At 24.8% G+C, this 20,557-nt stretch overlaps 1 protein-coding gene across 3 annotated transcripts in view; it reads left to right on the top strand.

Moving 5' to 3' along the window:
• The window catches only part of LOC122501993 (HIV Tat-specific factor 1 homolog), a 133,060-nt gene extending 119,411 nt beyond the window's left edge, over window positions 1-13,649 (top strand). For all 3 annotated transcript variants that reach the window (XM_043611819.1, XM_043611820.1, XM_043611818.1), the window contains 3 exons: window positions 4,937-5,123; window positions 12,489-12,625; window positions 13,017-13,649. In XM_043611819.1, the coding sequence (XP_043467754.1) occupies window positions 4,937-5,123; window positions 12,489-12,625; window positions 13,017-13,215 (523 nt within the window). In that variant the 3' untranslated portion in view covers window positions 13,216-13,649. The remainder of the gene's footprint in view (window positions 1-4,936; window positions 5,124-12,488; window positions 12,626-13,016) is intronic.
• The last annotated feature ends 6,908 nt before the right edge of the window (window positions 13,650-20,557 follow it).

The raw sequence follows: 20,557 nt of genomic DNA, 5'->3' as shown, positions 1-20,557 counted from the left end.
TTGCGACCAAGAAACAAGAATTTGGTCGAAAATTGATCGAGTTATGAATTTTTTTTGAACTTTTTTTTCAATTTTCGTTTTTCTGATACGGGCGGGTGGGGACGCTGGCTGTCAAAAATTTTTTAAACATATTCCTATTGATCCAATGACAAAAAGCATTAATCCCTCTTTAATTTTCGACCAAGAAACAAGAATTTGGTCAAAAATTGATCGAGTTATGAATTTTTTTTGAACTTTGTTTTCAATTTTCGTTTTTCTGATACGGGCGGGTGGGGACGCTGGCTGTCAAAAATTTTTTAAACATTGTCTAATTGGTCCAATGACAAAAAGCATTAATCTCCCTTTAATTTGCGATCAAGAAACAAGAATTTGGTCGAAAATTGATCGAGTTATGAATTTTTTTTGAACTTTTTTTTCAATTTTCGTTTTTCTGATACGGGCGGGTGGGGACGCTGGCTGTCAAAAATTTTTTAAACATTGTCTAATTGGTCCAATGACAAAAAGCATACATCCCTCTTTAATTTGCGACCAAGAAACAAGAATTTGGTCAAAAATTGATCGAGTTATGAATTTTTTTTGAACTTTTTTTTCAATTTTCGTTTTTCTGATACGGGCGGGTGGGGACGCTGGCTGTCAAAAATTTTTTAAACATATTCCTATTGATCCAATGACAAAAAGCATTAATCCCTCTTTAATTTTCGACCAAGAAACAAGAATTTGGTCAAAAATTGATCGAGTTATGAATTTTTTTTGAACTTTGTTTTCAATTTTCGTTTTTCTGATACGGGCGGGTGGGGACGCTGGCTGTCAAAAATTTTTTAAACATTGTCTAATTGGTCCAATGACAAAAAGCATTAATCTCCCTTTAATTTGCGACCAAGAAACAAGAATTTGGTCGAAAATTGATCGAGTTATGAATTTTTTTTGAACTTTTTTTTCAATTTTCGTTTTTCTGATACGGGCGGGTGGGGACGCTGGCTGTCAAAAATTTTTTAAACATTGTCTAATTGGTCCAATGACAAGAAGCATACATCCCTCTTTAATTTGCGACCAAGAAACAAGAATTTGGTCAAAAATTGATCGAGTTATGAATTTTTTTTGAACTTTTTTTTCAATTTTCGTTTTTCTGATACGGGCGGGTGGGGACGCTGGCTGTCAAAAATTTTTTAAACATTGTCTAATTGATCCAAAGACAAAAAGCATTAATCCCTCTTTAATTTGCGACCAAGAAACAGGAATTTGGTCAAAAATTGATCGAGTTATGAATTTTTTTTGAACTTTTTTTTCAATTTTCGTTTTTCTGATACGGGCGGGTGGGGACGCTGGCTGTCAAAAATTTTTTAAACATTGTCTAATTGGTCCAATGACAAGAAGCATACATCCCTCTTTAATTTGCGACCAAGAAACAAGAATTTGGTCAAAAATTGATCGAGTTATGAATTTTTTTTGACCTTTGTTTTCAATTTTCGTTTTTCTGATACGGGCGGGTGGGGACGCTGGCTGTCAAAAATTTTTTAAACATTGTCTAATTGGTCCAATGACAAAAAGCATTAATCTCCCTTTAATTTGCGACCAAGAAACAAGAATTTGGTCGAAAATTGATCGAGTTATGAATTTTTTTTGAACTTTTTTTTCAATTTTCGTTTTTCTGATACGGGCGGGTGGGGACGCTGGCTGTCAAAAATTTTTTAAACATATTCCTATTGATCCAATGACAAAAAGCATTAATCCCTCTTTAATTTTCGACCAAGAAACAAGAATTTGGTCAAAAATTGATCGAGTTATGAATTTTTTTTGAACTTTGTTTTCAATTTTCGTTTTTCTGATACGGGCGGGTGGGGACGCTGGCTGTCAAAAATTTTTTAAACATTGTCTAATTGGTCCAATGACAAAAAGCATTAATCTCCCTTTAATTTGCGACCAAGAAACAAGAATTTGGTCGAAAATTGATCGAGTTATGAATTTTTTTTGAACTTTTTTTTCAATTTTCGTTTTTCTGATACGGGCGGGTGGGGACGCTGGCTGTCAAAAATTTTTTAAACATTGTCTAATTGGTCCAATGACAAAAAGCATACATCCCTCTTTAATTTGCGACCAAGAAACAAGAATTTGGTCAAAAATTGATCGAGTTATGAATTTTTTTTGAACTTTTTTTTCAATTTTCGTTTTTCTGATACGGGCGGGTGGGGACGCTGGCTGTCAAAAATTTTTTAAACATATTCCTATTGGTCCAATGACAAAAAGCATTAATCCCTCTTTAATTTGCGACCAAGAAACAAGAATTTGGTCGAGAATTGATCGAGTTATGAATTTTTTTTGACATATTTCGATATTTATTGTTCTGCAATGAGTTTTATTATTTATGAAAATAATTGAATTACTGTGAAAAATTTAATTTAATTTTGTTGATGAATGAATTTTATTAAAATTTTTGAAAATAATTGAATTTTGCAATTAATTTTTTTAAAATTCGTAAAAATAATTGAATTTTGTCTAAGAATTTAGCTAGTTATTTATAAAGATAATTGAAATGCTGAAGACAATTTTTTTTAAATTTTTTGAAAACAATTGAATTGCTGCGAAGAATTTTACTAATCTCGAAAATAATTGAATTCTTCTGATGAATCTTATTTTTTACGAAAACAATTGAATTTTTAATGAATTTTATAAAAATTCCTGAATATAATTAAATTTCGACAAAGAATTTTGCTATTTATAAAAATAATTGAAATGTTGACGAGAATTTTTTTTTAATTTTTGAAAATAACTGAATTTCCAGAAAAATTTTTGATATTTATTAAAATAGTTGGATTCTTTTAAAGAATTGCGTTAAAATTATTAAAATTGAAACTAATTTCAACAGAATTGAAATTAAAATTTTTCAAAAAATACTTTAAATGATTTATAAGTAATAACTTTATTTCGATAAAAGTTATTTAAAATAAATTAAATTAAAATCGAATTTAAAAAAACTAATAAATAACAAAAAATAGTAGTAGTAGTAGTAGTAGTAGTAGTATTGTGAACAAATGGAACGAGGTTTCGAGAGAGAGAGAAAAAAAGAATGGGACACTTCTCGTAAAATGGAAATTTAGTGAGGTGTTGGCAATTAGAAAAACGTGTACTTTCCATGTAGAGATGTCTTTTTAGAGTGACGTATTTGAGAGCCTGTCACTTGTTCATATAAATGACACTTTACTCATTTATTGCGACGCGTATTTTATATACTTGTTCACTGAAATATTTACACACAAGTGTCATCTTTAATATCGGAATATGTAAATTTCCCCGCATATTATGCAATAAAAATTGCTTTCAAGTGAATTACATGGTCACAAGGCAAATTGCGGGGTGCTAGACGTTAATCGTTTCCGCATTAAAGCGTGTCTCAATCAACGTCTGATCTAATTTCAAAGCAGGTCTATTAATTTTCTAAGTGTAAATAATAACAAGTGATATCCTCAAAAAGAAAACAAAACATTTCAAAAAAAGTAAAAAAGACAAACAAGTTTAATTAAATTTTATTCTAGAATTTAAATTAAGAATCGAAAAAAATAGACGGAAATATTCGATAGCAGATCAAACTTCCGGTAGATAAAAGAGAGTTTAAAATTCTAAATGACCGGTTTTCGCCAAAGTACATCGAACTTGATTTCTGGCCCTTCGGCAGCTTAACGAGCCTTTCAGAGAAGAAAGAGATTCGAAAAAAGAATCATTCCGCCCAAAGGATTAATGAATATGTAAGAGTTCCATTTTCTTAACGGATAGAGCTAAATTGTCTCCCAAGAAAAAGATTAGAAATTAAATTCACCATTAGAAATTAAACTTTCATTATAACAGTATCAAAATATTAACTTTTATCTCCCAACTATTATTCTATTTATTTTATTCATGAAATTCAAACATGACCGTTAAAGTTAAAATTGAACATTATTCTTGGAAAAGTGAAATCGTCGAGAGAGAGAGAGAGAGATTGTTTTACATTAATTTTCAAGTTGAAATGAGAGAAGACGCAAAATTCGCACAAGTGACACGTTTATATACATACTTGTGCAAAATGAAAAGTAAATATTCCTCGCGAGAAGTCACTGATACCGTTACAGAAAGAAATAATAAAACGATCGTTGAATCAAAGTATGAGAAAACCATTGGAAATTGCTCGAGGCGAGAATAGCTATGGATAATTTGTCGAGGGATCGTTATTGATTATAGGTTACAGAGAGTGCTTGGAGATCAGAGGAAAATCTCTCTTTCTCTCTCTTTCCCTATGTTAATATGTACTTGTTTCATCAAAAAAAAAAAGATATGTAATCAAACTCTCACTGCAGTTAACTAAAATATCAATTTCAATCGATGTTGATTTCATTTCTTTCGTCGCTTTAAAAGAATTCAATTAGGGGCGGAAGGAAAATTATTATTTTAGCTCTTTAGTCAATAATATAAAGTCGATAATAAATAGTAATTTATAGTCAATAATAAATAGTCATTAGTCAATAATAAATATTCATTAGTCAATGATTTTATTTTTTTCTATTTCTGACAATTTCTTTCTTAAATAACTCAATTCTTAAAGAACTAATTATCAAAAAATTATTACAAGTAAAGATGATTCTAAACTCGACTAATTATTTAATGAATAATTTTACTTAAATTTCTCAAAATTAATTGAATTTTAAAAGAGTTTTGTTTATTTGTGTTCTAAGGACTAACTGACTTGGCTATAAAACAGCAATTTTATCATAATTGGAGTTTACCATTTCTAAACCATTATCATTATTATTCATAAATTATTAATTTTATTAATTTTATTAAATTTATTAATTTTATGCAAGAAACGTAGTCGAGATAAGTTGTTTGAATTAAAATAATTCAAATGCTACTCTGTCGTTAGCAATTTATTTCTAACAATTCAAATTGTTTTTCTCTTTTCCATTAGATTATTTGATTGGCGACCAGATCAACTTCCTGGACAACCACAAAAGTGTGAACGAGTTGTAATTATCAAGAATCTCTTTAAGCCTGAAGATTTCGATCATGAAGTGTCTCTTCTCTTGGAATATCAACAGGACATTCGTTCGGAGTGTCAAAAAGCTGGGAATGTCACCAAAGTTGTTGTTTATGACGTGAGTAATCTTGATCTTGATTTATTTGGCTCTACTATTTTTTGAATAAGTTACTAACAACACTAATTTTGTTTTAAAAAAAGCCATTAACTATTTATTAATTTACTATAAGACACTATTATTTTAACTGAGATTTTATTTTAATTTTTATTTTATTTTAAATATCTACTTAGTAGACTTTATTCTAAGCCTAAAAATAAACCTGAAAGGACTATCAAAATAGCAAATTAAAGTAAATTCAAAATTTAAATTCATTTATATTAATTGTCAAACTCTCTGAATTCAATGTTTGATTAGAAATAATGAACTAATTACGAGTATAAACGAATATCTTGAGATTCAATATGGAGACGCTGTTCTCCACCTGAGAACGCCAAGGTCACCGCTAGATGGCAGTTCAGTTCCTTCTTGGAATTTTCACTGCCCTCTGGTGGTGACCTTGACGTTCTCAAGTGGAGAAATTGAACCACAAATTTCTCCCTCAAGAAATTTTCTTTAATTAAATAATATTATTCTGAGAATAATTTAATTTTTCATTCGGTAAAAATATTGATTAAATTTTTAATTTACTACAGAAATAAAAAGAAAAATTTTAATATAATTTTTTGTGACACTTTCGATACTATTTTTTATTTCTAAATACAGTGTTCGATGTCTGGGAATGGCAATAGTGCAATAAAACTGATATTATTCATAAAATAAAAATTTTCACGAGGAAGGAAAATGTTTAATAAATGAACACAGAAATTTTATTTTCAACTTTGTAGCTGTTTTCATTTTTTAATATTTTTTTTATATTGCATATCGTATTTGAATATTGCTAATGGAATTTCGATTCCTGCCAATTTACAACCTGTTTTTGTAGCTAAATTATTTATTCAATTAGAGACCGCGATTAAAATATTCTTCCCTTTCCTGTTTAATAATAATTTGAGGTCATTTTGTAGATAATGTCGTGACTTAAATTATCTATGGACACTGAGTATAAATATATTTTAGAAATAATTTTATTAAATGCAATACGTTAACCTTTTCACATTAGAAACTTTTAATTAGAAACATTTGGAACATTATTTGAAGAATTTTCGGTACTTTGGAAATTTTTTTTTTAAATATTTCAACTTTGGAACTTTATTCCTCTAAAATTCAATTATTTTCAAAAATTTTAATAAAATTTTAAGAAACATTAAATTATTCGATAAATTATTTATTTTTGTATTTAAATAATTGAATTCTCAACGAATTTTCTAATAAAAATTGATTTAAATAGCATTGATTTTTAAAAATAATTGAATTTTTCGAAGAATTTACTTAAAATTGTAATAAAAGTAATTGAAATCCTGTGAAGAATTTTATTATTTATGAAAATAACTATTTTCAAGAATTCAATTCAATTCTTTCAACAAATTTGATCACATTTTTTTTAAATAATTGAAATCCTGTAAAGCATTTTATTATTTATGAAAAAATAATTGAATTCCTACGAACGAATTTTTATTACAATTTTTTTAAATAATTGAATTCTTTTGAGAAATTTTATTAAAATAGTAAATTTTGAAAAGATTTGGATTTCAGCGAAGAATTTCATTATTGTTCTACAAGAATTCAATCGTTTAAATACAAAAACAAATTATTGATAGAATAATTGATTATTTCTTAAAGTTCAATTCTCGTAACAAGTTTTATTAAAATTCTTTTTATTTGAGTAATTGAATTTCTTTGAAAATTTTTATTACCTGTTAAAATAATTGAATTCTTTTGTGAAACTCATTTAAAATTGTATAAAAAAAAATAATTGAAATCCTCTAAAGAGTTTTATTATTTATGAAAGTAATTGAATTTTCGCTGAGATTTATTTTATTAAAAATCATAATTTTTTAAAAAATATTAAAATTTTTATGAGAAAATTTATTAAAATAGTAGATATTAAAAATAATTGAATTCTTGAAACGAATTTTAATAATGCTTTTTTAAAGTAATTGAATTCCTCTCAGTAGTTTTATTATTTGTGAAAATAATTGAATTCTTTTGAGAAATAAATTTAAAATTGTATTAAGAAATAATTGAAATCTTGCAAAAAATTTTATTATTTATGAAAATAATTCAATTTTTGTTGAGAAATTTTATTAAAATAGTAGATATTAAAAGTAATTGAAATTCAGCACAGAATTTTATTAACTTTTCAAAAATAATTGAATTTATGTGAAAATTTTATTACTTGTAAAAATAATTTAATTCTTGCAAACGAATGTTTATTAAATTTTTTTTAATATTTGAAATTCTGAGAAGAATTTTATAATTTATGAAAATAATTGAATTCTTGCGAACGAATTTTTATTACATTTTTTTTAAATAATTGAAATTTTTTAGAGAAATTTTATTGAAATAATAGATTTTGAAAATATTTTATTTTCACCGAAGAATTTCATTATTTTTCCACCAGAATTCAATTGTTTAAATAAAAAAACAATTTATTGTCAAAAAATAATTAATTATTTCTTAAAATTCAATTCTTGTAACAAGTTTTATTAACTTTTAAAAATAATTGAATTCATGTGAAAAATTTTATTACTTGTAAAAATAATTGAATTCTTGCGAAGGATTTTATTAAATTTCTTTGTAAATATATAAATTTTCTGTTTAAAAAATTTTATGGAAATTTTAATTATTATATAACATGAAGATATCAATCACTCCGAGTCGAGGACTCGGAGTGATTGATGTCTTCATGTTCTATAATAATTTTCTTATAAGTTGTTGAATTTAATAAAAGTTTGAATTTAACATTTTTTGAAAATCTTAATTCTTAGGGAAAAATAATAAGGATTAAATATTTATTCAAAAAAGAAGTTATTGACGTTTTCGATTTATTTTCCAATTAAGAAAATTCGTAAATAATAATAGAAAATTTTTTTTGAGTATCTAGTGTTTTTTAGAGTGAATCAGAATATTCTTTAGGGTCAGGAAAAAGTCTGGAAAGCAGGAAAAATTCAGGGGAAAATAAAATTAATAATAGAATTAATAATAGTAGAAATTTTTTTTGAGTATCTAGTGATTTTTTGAGTGGATCAGAATATTATTTAGGGTCAGGAAAAAGTCTGGAAAGCAGGAAAAATTCAGGGGAAAATAAAATTAATAATAGAATTAATAATAGTAGAAATTTTTTTTGAGTATCTAGTGATTTTTTGTGTGAATCAGAATATTGTTTAGCGTCAGGAAAAAATCAAAATCAGTCAGGAAAAAGTCAGGGAAAAATAAAATAAATTTTTTTGTGGCAACACTGTTAATAGTGTGGGTGCAAAATCTTTTGACAGTTTTCATCCTGAAGCGACACACGCCCCAATTTGAAATAGTATACTGTCCTTTTCTCGGAAGGAATTAAAAATTCTCTGACTCAGGGCGCAAAAAGTTTTACTTATATTATTATGCAAACGAATTCGCACAAATGCCTCATCGTCAAAGTGCGACTTGGCTAAATTACTTTATATGCCCACGCATTGCATAAAAATACTGGCGCCACAAACGCACATTCGGCGTTGCTTCTGTCAACATTATTATATTTACTCATTTACTCATTCAGCATATATACATAATACATTTTAGACCTAAACATTGTAAAATGCAATATCATATCATAAAATTTACATATCGCTTCGCTATTTTCGTATAACGATGTCATCATCTTAAGTGACTCGTGCCCCAGTTTTTTTTTTATAAACTTAAAGGCTGCAATTTTTTTCCTTCTTTTCCTCATCCTTTTCCTTTTCGATGTGTCATGTTTGATAAAGGTTTCGAGGTAAATTTTTAATGATTTCTAAAAATGAAGAAAAAAAATATATTGAGATTCATATCCTTGTATTGATTTACTGGTTAACCAATAAATGTCCAGGGAGTGCGTTCTATTTTTATTGCTAGAGATGTTAAAGCTTCATTAAAAAAAGGGAGAGAGAAAAAAATAGAAATCTATTTTGATTTATACAATTTATACAATTTTTTGCAATAAAAGAGAATCAACTTTTGGAATTTGAAAGCCGGAAGTTTCTATTTCTTCTCTAAGAGGACATTAAAAAAAAAATCCGCCGAATTAGTGGAATGGTTATGTGAGATTCAAATTTTGCGGTCATATTAAATTAGAATATTGTATTATTCAGAACTCGAATTCCTCTTTCTTCTGTATTCATCTTTAGAATTTTGCTGATGCAATATTTTTCTAAGATAAGGATCACAAGGAGATAGTATGGGATCAGTGACTTATTTTCTTTTTTTTAGATATTTAAATTGTTCCCATTGGGTTTAAATTTTTTAATGGAACAAATAAAAAAAAAATCAAGTGTTTTTATTTTTAGAAAAATAGAAAAATATTTTGCAAATTTTTTTCACTTTTTCCTTTTTTTTTTATGGTCACAGAGACTTTAATTTTATTAGCATTTTTGTGGTAATAATAATTTTATTAGCATATTTGTGGGTAAGCGAAACAAAAATTCTTTTTCTAACATTCAAAAACCACAATATGGTCTCTTCTTGGTTGAAAGAAAAAATAAAAAAAAAAAAAAACAGCCACTTCTTTTAAGTGGAAAATAAATGTTTAATGAATTGTTTCTCACGGTTTTGCTTCCTGCGAAGATTGTTAATTTATTTATTGTAAAAGAAAGCACTTGGGGGAAAAGTTGATAATTTCCTTATGGGACTTTGAAGTTGTGGAGTTTATTTTTCTGGGTCACTGTGTATAATTTTGGCATGAGCCAAAAACATGAAGACGATGAAATTTCTTTTGACATTGGATGAATTCACGGTTGAACCACTCCAGAATAGGGAGTGTCTTACTGCAGATTTATAGTGTCAGGTCATACCCTTTAAGTAATTTATTTGCATTTCGTGTGCCGGTACCTTTCTGCAAATAAATTCGACTAATAAGGTTTATTTGGAAGAATAAATTTCTATCTACTGCGTTTATTATTCCGAGTATACTCTTTAAATTTGAATTAGTTGATTTTACTACTAAATTCGTAGAAATTACTATTTATTAGTAAAATTATTAATTAATTAATTTAAATTAGTTATTAATTATTTATTAGTAAAATTTACTTCTAAATTAGTAGAAATTACTATTTATTAGTAAAATTTACTTCTAAATTGGTAAAAATGACTATTTATTAGTAAAATTTACTTCTAAATTAATAGAAATTAGTATTTATTAATAAAATTTATAATTCTTTTTGCTTTAGAATTACAGTAAATTAAGAGAGATTACTATTTATTAGTAGAATTTACTAATTTTAACTAATTAATTAGTTTTTCATTTTGAATTAGTAAATTTACTAATTGTAATTTAATTTACAAAAAATGATTTGTAGTTATTACGAAAAAATTAGTAGTAATTTTTATTTATTAGTAAAATTTACTAATTCAATACTTTTTGCTTTTGAATTAGTAAATTAAGACAGATTACTATTTATTAGTTAAATTTGCTAATTCAAACTAATTCAATACTGCTTGCTTTTGTATTAGTAAATTTACAAATAGTAATTTAATTTACAAAAAATTATTTGTAACTTTTACGAAGAAATTAGTAGCAATTACTATTTATTACCTAATTATTAATTATTAATTATTTCTATCAATTCTATCAATTTTAATTAATAATTAATGAGAATAATTAATATTTTCAAAATATAAAATTTGTAATACAAATTTATTTGGGTTATTTAATCTATAAATTATTACTTAAGAAAATACCTATTTACTTGAATCAAATAATTTTTATTTAAATCAAGAATTGTATTCGAATCAATAATTTCAGAATTTAAAGAATTTTTTAATTTTTTTTAAGTACCATTTTCAATTGACTTAGTTAAAAATTATTTGTTATGAATAAATATTTGTTTGATAATAAAAAATGTTTTATTTAAACCAATTAAATTTGTTATAAAAAAATAATTTTTTCTGTAAATTTTTTGAATTTTAAAATTAATGTATTGAAAATCATTAATTTCTAGCAACAAATTTTTTAAAATAATTTGAGAATAATTTAATTTATTCCAAGAATTTTATTATTTATAAAAATAATTTAATTTTGCAATGAATTTTGCTATTCATTTATAAAGATAATTGAAATGTTAACGACAATTTTATTTTGATTTTTTGAAAATAATTGAATTTCTGCGAAGAATTTTATTAATTTTAAAAATAATTGAATTCTTGTGATGAATATTTTTATTTATCAATTAAATAATTGAATTTATTCGAAGAATTTTATTATTTTTAAAAATAATTTAATTTTGCAATGATTTTTGCTATTCATTTATAAAGATAATTGAAATGTTAACGACAATTTTATTTTGATTTTTTGAAAATAATTGAATTTCTGCGAAGAATTTTAGAAATTTTAAAAATAATTGAATTCTTGTGATGAATATTTTTATTTATAAGTTAAATAATTGAATTTTTCAATGAATTTTATTAAAATTCCTGAAAATCATTGAATTTTGTCGAAGAATTTTGCTATTCTTTTATAAAGATAATTGAAATGTTGATTTTTTTTAGATTTTTTCAAAATAATTGAATTTTTGCGAAGAATTTTATTAATTTTGAAAATAATTGAATTCTTCTGATGAATATTGTTATTTATGAAAATAATTGAATTTTGAAATGAATTTTATAAAAATTCCTGAATATAATTGAATTTCAGCGAAAAATTTTGCAATTTATAAAGATAATTGAAGTGTTGACGAGAATTTATTTAAATTTTTGAAAATAATTGAATTCTTGCAAATGAAATTTATTTGAATTTTTGAAAATAATTCATTTATTTTGAATAATTTCTTTCAATTTTTTAAAAATATAAAAAAATGGAGATTTTTAAAAATATTTTGAATTAAAAATTTTGCAATTAAAGGAATTTTATGAAAAATTTTGAAAAATTTCTTTCAATTGAATTCTTTACAGAATTTCATAACAATTTTCGAAAAAGTATGAATTTTTTCTAGAAATTTTCTAAAAATTGTGTACTGAAAATAATTGAATTTTTATAAAAAAAAATTTATTAAAATTTTTGCGAATAATTGAATGCATAAAAAAAATTTTCTTATAATAAGTTTTAAAAATAATTGAATTCCTGAGAAGAATTTTACTATTTATATTTATAAAAATAATTAAATGGTGTCGAAGAATTTTGTTAATTTTTAGAAAATAATTGAATTGTTTTGGTAAATTTTGAAAAATAATTGAATAGTTTCGAAGAATTTAATTCATAAATTTAAAAAAATAATTGAATTCTTTTGAGAAATTTTGAAAAATAATTGAATTCTTTCGTAAATATTTATAAGTGAACTTTTTTAATTTTTGTATAAATTTTCATTCATATAGAGACATCCTGAGGGAGTTGCTCAAGTTACTTTTAAGGAACCAGAAGAGGCTCAAGGGTGCGTGCAGTTACTAAACGGCCGTTGGTTCGGTCAAAGGAAGATAACTGCAGAAATTTGGGACGGAAAAACAAAATACAAGTTAGTTCTCTTCTTTACCGATTTTCGGCGCAGCGAATCTCTCTCTTTGATAAAGTAGAACTTTAATTCAAATATTTTAAATCAAACTTCAATTCAAATATCAATATTAGATCGAACATTTAATTTTTTTATTATTTTATTTTTAACTATTATCTTAGTATTCATGTTTTTTCCACTTTATTAATTTTCTTTTAACTTTATTTTTACTATTATTTTGAGAGCCTCATTTTCATTTACTGGTAGAGTAGAAATTTCGACACATCGAAGAAATCTGCTTTATCCAAATTTTTTCAAATCGAAAAATTCTCTCCGAATTTTTATTTTCATCTTCAATTTATTTAAATTATTTTATTAGAAAAAAACTAATTTTATTTTTTTTCTCTTTTTTCAGAGTTGTCGAAACCGAGGCCGAGATCGAGGCGAGAATTGAAAAATGGGACAAATATTTAGAGGATGAAGATGAAAAAGTGGAGGGAAAGAAAATTGAGAATTTGGAAAAAAAGATGGAAACTGGTGAAAACGAGGAGAAAAGTGAAACATCAATGAATAGGGAAACAAAAACAAGTGCAACAGAGGTGGAAAATCTATAGTCAATGGTTTTTTTTTGATAATGGAAGAAGTTTTCGATTAAAGTAAGTAACTCTACGTTTATAAAAACAACTATTTAATCTTCGATTTAAATAGACTCAATGACTCTATAGTTCTACTATTATTATTAATATTATAATTATGATACTCGATAACAATTATATTTTTTAATTTCGATCAATCACTCCGAGTCAGATAATAAAAATAATGAATTTTATTTTTATATAATTGTTAATGAGTCAATATTTTCATGAAAATTAGAGTATTTTTTAGTCAATTATTACTGCAAGCGAGACTTGTAAAATTAATATTATAAATTAAATTTCCAAGATACGTCGATTTAGTGTTTAAGAGCAAAAAAAAAAGTTAGAAAATTGATTGTTGTAGAAAAGAATGGCGTTGTACATAAATAGTTTAATTATAATGATTATGAGTATGAATGTGTAAATAAGTCGAAAGTGATCTTATTCCTTTTCTTCATAAACTCACATTTTTACCTTTTTATATTTTCACTTTTTTCACTTTATTTTTTAATTTCTTTCAATTTCAAATTTCATTCCAATTTTTCATAAAATTCTAAGCAATTATTTTTCTAATTTTTCTTAGGGAAGACATTTTTTTATGGAAAATAATAATTTTTATTATTCTTTACTTTTACAAATTTATATTGAGTTTATTTAAATCTTATAAGTATTGTTTGGTATTTTTTTTAGAAAATAATCTTTTCCCACTATTTTTTTTGGTGTGAAAAATAAATATTTGGAGAGAAATAATTTTTCAACTTTATTATGACAGAGATTTGATTAATTAATTAATTAAATAATTTTGATCCAAGTAGATAATTGTGACGCGTTTACAAAAAAAATAGGTACTTAAGAAGCAAACGAATTTTATGTTTTTGGTAGATTTTCCTTCGTTCGAAGTTTCTGTTTGAATACGTTTTGAAAACATTTTATGGAATATTTCGAATGTAATAAAGAATTGAAAGTCGATAATTTTTTAATTGCGGTAATTTATTCTCTTCTCGGATTTTTACTTGAAAAAATATAAAACTAAATTTTTTTGCTTCTCATGTATTTGTGAGAGCGTCAAAATTTATTTAATAATAGTAATTGTTTATTTCAATCGAATAATTTTTTTTTCAGTTTGAAAATTAATACATAAAAATATGTCAATTTTTTTAGCTGAAAAAAAAATTGAACCATAAAATCTGGTAATTATTTTACCTCCAGTATATTAATTGAAAAAACTACATATCTCTAAAGTATTGAACGTTTAAATAAAGGAAAATTTATATTTATTTTTAAAATTCAAATCCTATTTTTATTCAGTCCGAGGCCTCTTAAAAAATACGAACCTGTCTGAGACTGGTAAAAAAATACTTTATTTGAACGTTCAGTATTTTTGGAACTTAAATTTACCCATTAAAAAAAAAAATGTGACGCTATTTATCTGATTGGGCAGTGAGAGTTGTTAGAAGAAGTATTTCTGAGCATGCTAGGACATAGTTTTAAATCTGAGTCAAAAATATAGTGAACACAATCGATTGTAAATTCTAAGCCTTTTTGGGATGAATATGAATTGGAATTACAAAATAACGAATGTTAACGAATGTCCATCTTCGAAAATACATGAGGCGTGTTAGGTTCTGTAAAAGCTTTTCAAATATAAAGCTGTATATTTTATCATCAGTGGTTCTATGGTTTCGATAGTATCCTAACTTTTCCTTCCTTGAATTCATAGATTTTTTCCTATTTCTTCGTTCTTTATTTTGATTCGATAATCCTTAGGAGTTATTCAACATTTTTGGAGGTAAATTTTATTATTTATATTTCATAACATTTATAATTTCGAATACTTGTGAATAGTGAACATAAAAGGTAGGGGGATAATTTAAAGGTTGGTAGGTATGATAATAGGTAGGTATAATATTTTGATAATTAAAACTGTAAATGTATAATATTATAGTAAAAAAAACAAACTTTTTTAAAATTATTATTAAAAAAAAAGTGTGGGATAATCTCGTTAAATGACTTTCTATGCGTGCTTTACATTGGAAGAGAGTGACAACACGAAGGTTTGTATATAGCCAGGGAGAAAAAAAAGACGATAGGGTGGAAAAGATCTTAAGGAATTTCCTAATTTGCTATTTCAACATTCCTCGCGGTTCGCGTCCGTTACACTGTTCGTGGGACTCCTCTCCGTGAGAGACTGATGCCGGTCTGTCAAAAAAGAGACTTCTTCCCGCAAGGCGAAATGGACCAATTCCTCCTTTGACTCTCCCCTGAATCAATCAATTTTCGTTTCATGAAAAACTTCCTTTGAAGTTTAGTGTTTTAAACTTTCATTTCGAATATTGAGGCTTTTGTTTTTAATTCTAGTTTCGCTTCTGTTTATACAGTTTGTACGAAAATGTATGTAAATTATAACATTTTCTTGTATATTAATTATTAAATAATTAATTCGATTTTGGACTTTTATTTTATAGTTTTTTAGTTATAGTCTTGTATCAGTAGTTAAAGACAGTTAGTGTCAGACTACTTTTAATTAATTTTACTTTTCGTACTTGGTTATAAATTTCTTTTCGTTTTTCCTCCCAGGTATTTATTATTTAGTTTATTATTATTGTAGTATAAGTAGTACAAGTCAGTTCGGTCAGACATTTTTAATAATTTTTTCTGTCAGTAGTAATAATCAGTTTTGGTCAGACATCAATTGTTTTTATTTAAATACTTGTGATATAAACCTGTCGAAATTTCTAATTTATTGAAACTAACAATCAGTAGTACAAGTCAGTTTTGTTCAGACATCGTTTTTTATGTTTTGAGACAGTAGTAAAAGATATTTCTAGTCAGACGTTATTTTTAGTGGTGGATATTATATATTATCACTAAGAGAAATATTCTACAAGAGAAAATTTTTTACATTTCTGTAATTTGGTAAATTTTTGTATTTTTTATAGCAGTACCTAGTAAAGCTCGGTTTCGGTCAGACATTGTTTATAAATTTTTTTTTAAGTAGTAAAAAGCAGTTTTAGCCATACATCGATTAAAATTTTTTACACCAGCGATACAAACTAATCGAAACTTATTATTATTTATTTAAATTTGAAAATCAGTAGTACAAGTCAATTTCGGTCAGACATTGTATATAATTTTTGTGGAAGTAGTAACAATCAGTTTTTGTCAGACGTCGATTGTTTTTATTTGTAGACGTGATACAAACCTGTCGAAACTTATTTATTTAAATTAAAAAATCAGTAGTACAAGTCAATTTCGATCAGACATCGTTTCATATTTTTTGAGCCAGTAGCAAAATTTCCTATGTAAATTTAAAAAAAAAATTCTCGTCAAAATTTCAATTATTTTTATAAGTAATAAAATATTCTTCTCCTAAATTCAATGATTTTAAAAAATTGTCCTAATTAATTCAATGATTTTTAATATCTACTATATATTTTTAATAAAATTTTACGTAAAAATTTAAGTATTTTTTGTAAATAAGAAAAATTTCGTAGGAATTCAATTATTTACTAAATTTCTATAAAATTCTTCGCAATAATTCAATTATTTTCATAAATAATAAATTTTTTTTAAGAAGGCTTCAATTATTTTTATACAATTTTAACCAAATTCCCCGAAATATGTAATTTTTAAAAATCAATAATAATAAAATAAATAAGTAAAATTGAAATTATTTAATAAAGAATAAATAATTAAAATTTTGCGATGAGTTTTATTATTAACGACAATAAATCAATTTCAAAAAAATTTAAAAATTTAATTAAAACCATGTAAAATATTTTAATGTTTATGAATATAATTGAATTATTGTAAAGAAATTTATAAAAAATTTGTAAATAATTGAATTCCTGTGAAATTTTTATTATTTATGAAAAATAATTAAATGTTTGCGTAAAATTTTATTAAAATTTTGTTGAAATAAATTAATTCTATTTGAAAATTTTTATTAAAATAGCGTAGATTATTAATCATCATTGAAATAAAAAATTTTTTTGGAAATAATTAAATTCTTTTGTTGAATTTTAATGAAATTTTTCAGAAAAATTTCATTTTTCGACGAATTTGATTAAAATTTTATGAAAATAATTAAAATTCTACGATGGGTTGTATTATTTTTAAAAATAATTAAATTTCGCGAAGAATTTTGCTATTTACAAAGATTAAAAAAATTTAATTCTCATAAAGAATTTTATTAACAAATTTTTAAATAATTGAATTCTTTTATTGAATTTTAATAAAATTTATAGGAAAAATTACATATTTCGAGGAATTTAATTAAAATTCTATGAAAATAATTTAAACGTTGCTTAAAATTTTATTATTTATAAAAATAATTAAATTATTGCGAAGAAATTTTTATTATTTATGAAATATTTGCGTAAAATTTTGTTAAAATTTTTTTATATAATTGAATTTTTTGGAAAATATATTGAATATTATTGAAATAAGAAACTTCTTTGAAAATAATTGAATAATTGAATTTTTAAATAATTGAATTATTTTCTTGAATTTTAATAAATTTTTTTTAAAAAATTACATTTTTCGAGAAATTTGATTTAAATTGTATGAATATAATAGAAATTATACGATGAGTTTTCTTATTTTTATGAAAATAATTAAGTTTCGCGAAGAATTTTGATAGAATAATTTTTTTTGAGTATCTAATTTTTTTTAGATTGAGTCAGAATATTCTTTAGGGTCAGGGAAAAAGTTAAATTTCGAATTTGTAAATTTTACTAATAAATACACTGTTAACTTAAAAATATTAAATTGCATCGAATTGATACCAAAAATGTGGATCAAATCAAAAATTGATTCAAATTTTTTGACATTAATTTGATCCACTAATCAATCCATTAATCAATTTTGATCTACTAATTGATTAGTAAAATTTACTAATTCAAAAGCAAAAAGAATATTATTAATGAAAGAATTTCCATTAATAAAAAAAAATTGACAATGAAAAAATTGACTGTATTTAGTATTTTGGTATGATGAAGAATTAAAGGGCGAGAGATTCAATAAACTAATCCTCCCGTTTAGAAAATTCGACTCACTGTGTAGAGATATCGCGTGTTAGAAATAATGATATAGGAAACACTTGACCGTATCAAATTGTCATCTAATGTCACCAGTGCTTAATCTCATGTGTAATCTATAGCAGGTCCTCAAACAGTGGTGTCAGCCAAATCCAATATATCCCCCTTCGTGGAGCACGAAATTCTTTTTGCACCCCCCGATGTATATATATATTCGTAACCTCGACTTGATAGAAAAAAAGAAAAAAGAAAAAAGATGTAAGAGAGGAGGCAGGGTATAGTCATCGCGCACGTGGCCACTTGACAATGGACTATATAAGGTCGCATACACCCCGCTGCTAATAGTTGGGCATTAAATTTGTCAGTGATATTGCCAATGGGGGTGCCACGGATAAATAGGAGCGAGAGACGATCACTGAAATATGCTGCGGAAAAGAACCCTCATTCAAAGATTCGTCAAGGGGTTGCACTCGGATGAACTCTGGAGAGTGGAGGGACTTTTGATATATTTATGCGTATAAAGGAAAAATCATTGTCATTATATTGTTTATCAAATATTTACCCCCATGAATTGTGCTTCTTGTATTTCATTCATGAATTTACAGACGTAATGCTCATCAATTATTATTTATTAAATATTTTCCATAGAGTTCCTTTTTCGATTTTTATTTTTGTCAGTCTGTAATTTTTTAGCTATATATAGGTATAATTTTTATAATTTTTATATTTTACAATTAAATTACCATTTATATATTCTCTAATTAGTAAAATATTTCAACAAATAGTGAAATTTTACTAATTGTTAGTAAGTTCATGAACTTCTTCCAATTTTGATTATAGTGAAATGTGATTAATTTGTTCTAACTTTCTATAATATAACTTCTAAGTTAGTTTTGTATCACTGACTATTTTTACTTAATTTTTATCTTTAATAGTTAAATTTTTTTTCGTTTTTCTTCACACGGTATTAATTATTGTGGTATCAGTAGTACAAGTCAGTTTCGGTCAGACATTGTTTATAATTTTTCGTGTCAGTAGTTAATAATCAGTTTTGGTCAGACATTGTTTATAAATTTTTTTGTAAGTAGTAAAAAGCAGTTTTAGTCAGACGTCGATTAAAATTGTTTATATACATATGATACAAACTAATCGAAATTTATTATTATTATTTATTTAAATTTGAAAATCAGTAGTACAAGTCAGTTACGGTGAGACATTGTTTATAATTTTTTGTGGCAGTAGTAGCAATCAGTTGTGATCAGACGTCGATTGATTTTATTTGTAGACGTGATACGAACCAGTCGGAACTTATTTATTTAGATTAAAAATCAGTAGTACAAGTCAGTTTTAGCTCAGACATAGTTTTTTATTTTTTGAACTAGTAGTAAAAGATATTTTTAGTCAGACGTTATTTTTAGTGGTGGATATTATAATATTATCAGTAAGAGAAAAATTCTAAAAGAGACAATTTATTATATTTCTATAATTTTGTAAATTTTTGTATTTTTTATCGCAGTAGTAAAGCTTGGTTTCGGTCAGACATTTGTTTATAAATTTTTGTGTTAGTAGTAAAAAGCATTTTTATTCGAAATTATTTATATATGCGATACAAACTAATCGAAAATTATTATTATTTATTTAAATTTGAAAATCAGTAGTAGAAGTCAGTTTTGGTCAGACATATTTTTATAAATTTTTGTGTAAGTAGGAAAAGGCACTTTTAGTCAGACGTCGATTGTTTTTATTTGTACACGTGATAAAAACTAATCGAAACTTATTATTATTTATTTAAATTTAAAATCAGTAGTATAAGTCAATTTCGATCAGACATCCTTTTTTGTACTTTTTCAGCTAGAAGCAAAAGAGATTTTTAGTGAGACGTTTTTTTTTACTGGTGAATATTATCGCTCAGAGACAAATTTACTAAGAAAAATCTTTTTATATTTTTGCATTTTGTTATATTTTTATTTTTGTAATTTTATTATCAGTAGTAAAGCTTGCTTCGGTCAGACATTGTTAATATTTTTTGTGTCAGTAGTAATGATCAGTTTTGGTCAGACGTTGATTGTTTTTCTTTGTAAACGTGATGTACGAATCAGTCGAAACTTATTTATTTAAATAAAAAATCAGTATATTCTTAAACGATCTAGAAACAGTAAATAAATTTTTGTTCAATAATGTGCTAAGTAAAAGTTTAAAAATTAAATTGATCGTTTGACCAAAATAATTATAAATAATTACACGGAGAAAAATATAAAGTATAACTTTTACTACTTTTCTAG

Source organism: Leptopilina heterotoma, unplaced genomic scaffold (genome assembly GCF_015476425.1).
Source record: "Leptopilina heterotoma isolate Lh14 unplaced genomic scaffold, ASM1547642v1 Lhet_22, whole genome shotgun sequence".
NCBI lineage: Eukaryota > Metazoa > Arthropoda > Insecta > Hymenoptera > Figitidae > Leptopilina > Leptopilina heterotoma.
This window is presented reverse-complemented; position numbering and strand designations above follow the sequence as displayed.